The sequence below is a fragment of the Cyprinodon variegatus genome, unplaced genomic scaffold (assembly GCF_000732505.1).
Source record: "Cyprinodon variegatus isolate N-32 unplaced genomic scaffold, C_variegatus-1.0 Scaffold24, whole genome shotgun sequence".
NCBI classification, from domain to species: Eukaryota; Metazoa; Chordata; class Actinopteri; order Cyprinodontiformes; family Cyprinodontidae; genus Cyprinodon; species Cyprinodon variegatus.
The window spans coordinates 998,352-1,005,814 of NW_015150477.1; the positions used below are offsets into that span (position 1 = coordinate 998,352).

At 41.4% G+C, this 7,463-nt stretch overlaps 1 protein-coding gene across 1 annotated transcript in view; it reads left to right on the top strand.

Annotated features, from left to right (window-relative positions):
- Nucleotides 1-743: 743 nt before the first annotated feature.
- The window catches only part of tbc1d17 (TBC1 domain family member 17), a gene marked incomplete at its 5' end in the record, with an annotated part of 8,014 nt that continues 1,294 nt past the window's right edge, over nt 744-7,463 (top strand). Inside the window, 15 exons of the mRNA XM_015393341.1 lie at nt 744-866; nt 938-1,015; nt 1,104-1,215; nt 1,300-1,483; nt 2,059-2,173; nt 2,255-2,422; nt 2,499-2,624; nt 2,705-2,808; nt 2,894-2,988; nt 3,075-3,191; nt 4,615-4,715; nt 4,908-5,007; nt 5,219-5,316; nt 7,011-7,127; nt 7,221-7,307. Of these exons, the coding sequence (XP_015248827.1) occupies nt 744-866; nt 938-1,015; nt 1,104-1,215; nt 1,300-1,483; nt 2,059-2,173; nt 2,255-2,422; nt 2,499-2,624; nt 2,705-2,808; nt 2,894-2,988; nt 3,075-3,191; nt 4,615-4,715; nt 4,908-5,007; nt 5,219-5,316; nt 7,011-7,127; nt 7,221-7,307 (1,725 nt within the window). The remainder of the gene's footprint in view (nt 867-937; nt 1,016-1,103; nt 1,216-1,299; nt 1,484-2,058; nt 2,174-2,254; nt 2,423-2,498; nt 2,625-2,704; nt 2,809-2,893; nt 2,989-3,074; nt 3,192-4,614; nt 4,716-4,907; nt 5,008-5,218; nt 5,317-7,010; nt 7,128-7,220; nt 7,308-7,463) is intronic.

A 7,463-nucleotide genomic window follows, 5' to 3' on the forward strand; every position in this document is an offset into this window, starting at 1 on the left:
GAGGAGCAGAAGGTCATTAAAACAAGAGAGCAAGTCTCTAAAACAGACATGGCTATGGCTTGATGCTAACATGTTTGTTAGCTGTCAGAATTCTGACATTAAAGGCAGAATTCTGAGAAAAAAGTCAGAATTCTGAGAAAAAAGAATTCTGACTTTTTTCCCCCATGTTAAACTGAAATAAAATTTAAAAACCAGTTAACTTTTTTTTTTTTTTCAGTGGCCCTAATCCTCTTCCGTAGAGTTTACATGCTTCTTAGAGCATCGATATTTTTTAAACAACCGTACATCAGCCTGGATCTAAAATCTCTGGTATCGGCATTATATGTTTATCTAATCCACCGGTTAATAATAAATAGATCTGTTCTACCTGTTGTTGATTATTATTCTCTGTTTACTAAGCCTTTTCTAATTATCTAAACCACAAACTAAGGAATAACAATCTGTATGATTCTTGCTGATATTGTATTGGGTCAATATCAGCTGTTAGTCAATGCTTCATATTGCCATATTGGTATCGAATCCAGAGCTTCCCTGATTTTAATGGGTGGGGGGGTTGTAGACGTTGGAAATAATCAATAGGAATCATTAACAGTCACAGACTGTTTTCGTTCTCTGTGATTAGTTTATTGATTCCGAGCATCATCACCTGTTTGATTAATTGGGTTTTCCCTGTTTGGTTCAAACGGGGCCTTAAAAGCACAAAGGTTAGCTTCGATTTTGATTGGCTCACTTTGCAAGTCTGACTGAAGGTTTCTTCTTCTTCCTCTCAGCTGATATTTGAGAAAGAGGGAGTCTACCTTCACACCAATGCCAAGAGGACGCTCCAGGAAACCAGCATCCCGGGATTTATCCGCATCGTAGAACGGGTATGAAAACCGGCACCTGGATGCCATCTTTCTAAAGCACAGGGATGGACTGATCATTTCCCCTTCTATAGGCTGGAGTGCCCGCTTTAGAATGGAGCCCCCTGCAGGACGAGGGACGCAGCGCGCCTACGGTCCTCTACAGCAGGAAGGTTGGCCACCACTTAATGTGTGCTTTATATATAAAAAAAGAAATGTTTGCATTTGTTGTGATCATTTGTTCTTCTTGTTTCTAATCAGGATGGGGAAGGAGGCGAGGAGGACATGAACTTTGACCCTGGGTATGAGCCCGACTGGGCGGTCATCAGCACCGTGAAGAAAGACCGTGAACACGCCCAAGTGAAAGACTCAGGTTTTACTCTCTGCTTCCTACAGTTACAGCCACAGCGTTTATTTGATGAAAACTCATGGAAACATTTTTTTTTTCTAATCACAGGTCAGTGGGCGTTCTCTCTGCCTCTGTCGGAGCTGTACTCCCTCCGGAGGGCCCGCTTTTCCCTGGGTCGGAACTTCATGGTGCTGACGAGCAGAGGGGGCCACCCGCTTCCTCCTCTGCACTTCCACAGAGGAGGAACCAGGGAACTTCTGAAGGCTCTCCACCATTACATCGTCCTGGACCAGTGAGTATCATCATAACCTTTGATAAAATCAGCAGAGCTCTGCTGTTGGCTGACCCCATAGCTTCTCTGTAGGATGCTAATCTGGGACATCTTCCTATAAAAATGATGCTTTTTGTTCCTCTTCCTCTTGCTGTGTTAGTTTAGAGACATGATCTGCATCCTAAAGCTTCCCTTTTCAGCTGAAATCCAGCAGCAGTTTCATTTTCAAATGTGTTCATGATGCCATTCGCTCTAACAAGATTCTTTTCAGTTTTCAGTTTTTCATCAATCCTTCTTTGGGCTCTAACAAGATTCTTTTCAGTTTTCAGTTTTTCATCAATCCTTCTTTGTGCTTTAGCATATGCTTGCGGACCAGAAAAACAACTTTATTTATAAAAAGGAAGTGCTCCATACAGATGTATCATTTAAGAAACATCCTTTTCTCCTTGCTGAGAAAACCTCATTACCGCTGAGTCCAAATGATCAGAACTTCTTAGCATTTCTTTCAAACATCGCTAACCTGTAAAACCCTTTAATTATGGATCTAAGCTGAAGAGTCAGTTGGTCTACATGCTGCCTGGTGTGATCATCTTCAGGTCTCCTGTTGACGGGCGCCTCTTCCTTGCATACCCACGCGACTCGAGCTCGGAAGCCTTCCCTCAGACCTTCGACAAGCTTCAAATCCTGGATGACGGCTCCGACATCGTCGCGGTACTTTGAGGCCGATCTCAAAATGTTTTCAAGCCAAAACGTTTTGTCTTAATTTTCCTCCGTTTTGTCCAACCCCAACAGAGATTCATCCACGACCCGTACGCCACCACGTTTGGAGGATTCTCCAAGGTCACCAATTTCTTCCGCGCGGCTCTCCGGCCTCCTGACGCCCCCGTCAGGCAGGCTGCCCATGGACCGGGTCTGCCGGCGCAGCCTGACGACGAGCCTGGATTTGAGCTCATCACCTGCGTAAGAAAAGGACAAAAAGAACATTGGGGGGAAAGATAACTGAGCTGCGCCGCTCATTCTTGTTTGTCCCATGCAGGGCGTGGAGCTGGGCCCCAGGCCGGACGTAACCAGGGGGCAACCCCTGGATAAATGGGAGGAGTTTCTGGACTCCGAAGGCCGGGTGACGGACCCGGAGAAAGTCAAAGAACTCGTGTTCAGAGGGGTAAGACAGGACAAGGAGGGACCAACACAACCTTTTTCATTTGTAGCAAAGCAAAAACTAATTATATTTAAACGCTGCAGGGCATCACTCCATCGCTCAGGAAAGAAGTGTGGAAGTTCCTCCTCGGTTTCTATCCATGGAAAAGCACCTCAAAGGAAAGAGAGGACATTCTTCGAGTCAAAACGTCAGTTTTCTCCCTTATATATACCCAGACTTTGCTGACAGCCTGCTGAATATAGAACTTTTCCTCTCATCATCTGTGTCTGCAGGGATGAGTACTTCCGGATGAAGGTGCAGTGGAAGTCTGTGAGCGAAGAGCAGGAGATGAGGAACACCCTCCTCAGAGGGTACAGGAGCCTGATAGGTCAGCTCTCCTGCATGCCACATAACAAAAGGATGTTATTTTCCCAGCAGCAGCTGTTGATTCCTTTGCTCTGCTGTCCTTGACAGAGAGGGACGTCAACAGGACGGACAGGAACAACACGTTCTTCTCCGGCAACGACAACCCCGGCCTGACTCTGCTCCACGACGTGCTGATGACTTACTGCATGTACAACTTCGACCTCGGTGCGTGCTCATGACAGAACGCAGCTGTGCACTGTCGCTTTTGGTTTAATCACAGGTTGATTGTTTAAACAGCTGAGGGCAGAGTTATATTGACCACAGGATGCCTTTTGAGGAGAGAACCCCCTCCTGTGTGAGCTAAATGAAGGAACGCAGACCCTCTTTCAAATTGTCTCTGGTTTTAACTGGGGAATTATTTACCAGTCTGTAGGTCTGGACTTTGACTAGGCCGTTTTAACACTTTAGTTCTTTTCTGTTGTAGAACTGCTGCTGTGGTTTGACGTCAATTTTCTGTTCAGATGGCTTTAAATTTAACCCCAGAAAAAACTGGTCAAGTCAGTCAAGGTTATTACCATTTACTAAAACTAACTGAATGACAAACTAAAATAAAAAAAAAATTTGATCAACTGAAATAAATTTGAAACTACACTTTTCACACAAAAATAACTTAAATGTTAAAAAGAGTTTACTAAAATATAAAGAAAAAAATTTTTTAGGAGAGAATGTGCTTAGTTTTTGTTTGTGTCTTCATCATAATGCATTATCTGGTTTCTGGTTGCTGTACTGCATTACGCCAGTAGAGGGCAGTACAGCACTCAGGTCATATGTGTTCTTGCAGCAGGCTGTCCTTATCTGAGATTTTATTTCTATTGTTTTAGGGATTTTTTTATTCTTGCTCTTGGTATCCAAATTGTATTACATAAAAGGCGAAAACTATAACTGATACTAAGCATTTTAAAAAAATAAATAAATAAAATAAAAAATAAAAAACTAAACCAAACTAGCTAACAGATACTAAAAACAACTTAAAAACAAAACTAAAGTAGAATTGAAAATCAAAAGTCAAAACTCAATAAAATGGAAAAATAATCAAAATTTCAAAACTATTTCAAACTCTTTGTAAGTGAATCAGGTTTCCTGGTTCACATAGTTGCATACGAGCCCTTTCCTCCTCCACCTCCATGCTTCTTGATGATGCCTGTTGTGACCAAATATCTGAGCTTTAGTCTCATTCATCTAAAAAACGATGTTCCAGAGCTCAAACCAAGTCAAGCTTCTGTTTTTACTCTTCCAATTTCAATTGTCTGGTCATGAACTCTAATATTTAACTTAAAGTTAAACATTAGTCTGTGGACTCTGAGAAGGAGCTCTGATTTTTTTTTTTTTTTTTTTGTAGAATCTGTGATTGGATCCATTTCTAAATATTCTTCCTCTCTGTTGGCCATTTGTTATCAGATAGTTTTGAAATTATCTTTCCCCAAATACTGCCCAGCAGATTGTAAATCAACTGCCGGCTGCAGATGGATTTTCTCTTTATGCATCAAACTCCTTTAATTTAAAACAGGGTTAACTGTTTCATTAGAAGAGCAAATATTTTTTTTCTTTTCCAATCCCACTGAGGACTTCCCTGTCTCCTTCTGTCCAGGTTATGTCCAGGGGATGAGCGACCTCCTCTCTCCCATCCTGTTTGTCACTCAGAATGAAGTGGAGTCCTTCTGGTGTCTGACTGGCTTCATGGAGCTGGTGGTTAGTTAAGAACTTTCTCTCTACAGTTATGATTGAACTAGTTGATTTGAAATGTTTCCATAGTTGTTTTGCTTTATTTTCTACCAATTCATTTGCATTTAGGCCATTATTCTGCATCACCTTTTCCCCTTGCTTTTATTTGGTTTTCCCATGCATTAACCCCCTCTTATCTTCCTGCTCTTCTTTTTGCAGCATCATAACTTTGAGGAGTCCCAGGAGGCGATGAAGGAGCAGCTCCTTCAGCTGAGTATCCTGCTGAAGGCTCTGGACCCAGAGCTGTGTGACTTCCTCGGTTAGTTCAGCTGATGCTCTTCCAGTCAGACTTGATAGTAAAATTAACCCCTGGTCAAATGATTGGTGAAAAGTAGGACAGATAAAGAAGTGAGAGAAACATATTTTATGAAATCACTTCCTTATGCACTAAAATGATGCATGATTTTAATGTTTTTGTCTTTTTTTTATCCAACGGAAATGAGACTAAACATTTTCTTTATGGCCCTCAGACTCTCAGGACAGCGGCTCCCTCTGCTTCTGTTTCCGCTGGCTGCTCATCTGGTTCAAAAGAGAGTTTTCCTTTGAGGACATACTTACCTTGTGGGAGGTGAGACAGACAACCCACCCCTCATAAACATACCAAAGCATAAGAATGCATCTTTTGAAAGTACAATCGAAAAAGTGTTGCATCCATGTTTTATTCAGCCCCAATTTACCTTTTTACCCTAAAATAAAAGTCAACTAGCTGCCTGAAAATGTCATCTAGCAGCGTTCCATTCATCACCCACAGTAGTAAGTAGAAAAATGTAGAAAAACCCACAACTGCAAACCAACAAAGACAAGGGTTTCCAAAGCACAGCCCGGGGGACATTTATGGTCCTCTGAATGATTGTTTTTGGCCACCCGCAACAATAAAGTTGGAAACACATTAGGATGAGACTCACTGACAGATAAAATGTTAGATAAAAAAAAAAAGTTATTTGTTCAGACTTTCATTTGGAAAAGTTCCTCTGAAATTTCTCAGAGTGAATCTGTAAATGCAAAATGCTAAATCAAATGTATTGGTTTAAAGGTAAATTTTACTAAACATTTTACTCTGGTTAATATTAAACTGAGTTAAAAACCGTATTCATACGAAATGGATTAATCAGCTTTGAAATTGTATTTACTTGCATTAAAAATTCAGTTTGACAAATTTCCCTTTGGTTTTAATTCTAAAATTTGCCACAAATCTGGGTCCTTGAAAAAGGCCAGAGTAATCGAACACAGATTCACCTCATGACAAATGACCAGAAATAAAACTCTCAGGTTTGTATTAAATGAATTCCATGCATAGAAGCATCAGATACAGAAATGTCACCGTGTTACGTTCTATACAGTGTCTTATCCAGTGATGTAGATAAAGGCTGCTACGTAGCGTGACACTGAGAGCGGGTTCGCTACAGGCTTCCTCAGAGTGGAGCTGTTATGGGAACACTGACGTACGACTTGTTGCACGCCATGTCAATCTAGTGTCTTAAGCTAACAGCAAGAAGTAGCATAGCTTTTACAGTTACATTTCTTTATTCAACGCTTCTTATATGCATGATAGATTTAGTGGAAACCTAAGATTTTTGCCCCCGGTCATTTTTCATCTGCCAAGTCCCTGTTTGCTCCACTTCTCCAGGTCTAAATCAGAATAGAATAGAGAATAGAAGGTTGAAGGTTTTGGCCTTTACGTCCAAACTGTTTGGACTTTGCTGCATAAATCCAAAAGTAGCTGTTAGAATCTGTGGACCTGACAATTCCCTCTATTTCTTGAAAGGTAGCACATTGTTGAAATAAAACAAAAAAACTGGACCTTTAGTTAGCCTGAGTTTGCAAAAAATTCATATTTGTGCACAGTTGGTTTCTATCTTCAGGGGTTAAGAGGCTCAGCACAGGTCCAAGTTAAAGTCTCATGGAATGGAAGACGCTGCACACATCTGGAAATGGATGGATGGTGTTGAATTGGAGGCCACACTATCGTTGTCTGATAATGTGAAACACTACGAACTACAGCGGCACCCTGGACATATCAATGACCAGCGTCACTCTTTGTATACTGCGTTTGTACGGGGATATTGAAATAACAACATGTAGATACCCATTAGAGAGCAAAATGACATTAAACAAGTTATAACTGGTTTATTTATGGCAAACTGAAGAAAAAACAAATTAAGCTTTTTATCCAGATTGAAAATGGTGACAAGCCCCTGAGCTTCACAGCCAATGAGAGTCCAGATGAAAACTGTTTCCAATCATTTCTCTTCTCCTCCTCAGGTCCTCTGGTCTCAGCTCCCATGCAGCAACTTCCACCTGCTGATCGCCTGCTCCATCTTGGAGTCTCAGCGAGGAGAGCTAATCGGCTCGGACCACGACTTTAACACCATCCTCAAGGTCTAACATCATTTTCCTCCTTACTGCCTGCTGCAAAACTTACCCCTGCAGATCATCAGCATGTTCACCGTCCTTCTCCTGGTTGGTTTGCAGCATATAAATGAGCTGACAATGAAGCTGGACCTGCAGAGCGTCCTGCGTGATGCGGAGGCCATCTACCTGCAGCTCGTTTGCTGCAAAGTAAGTAACAGCTTCACAGCGCGTGATTTCGTTTTAGTTTTTGTTTCCGTTATTGTAGCTAACGCTAACGTGTTCCTACAGGTTGAACAAATTAATAAATTGATTTGTTGATTTGTTTCATAAATATACATACACATATATACATATATATATATA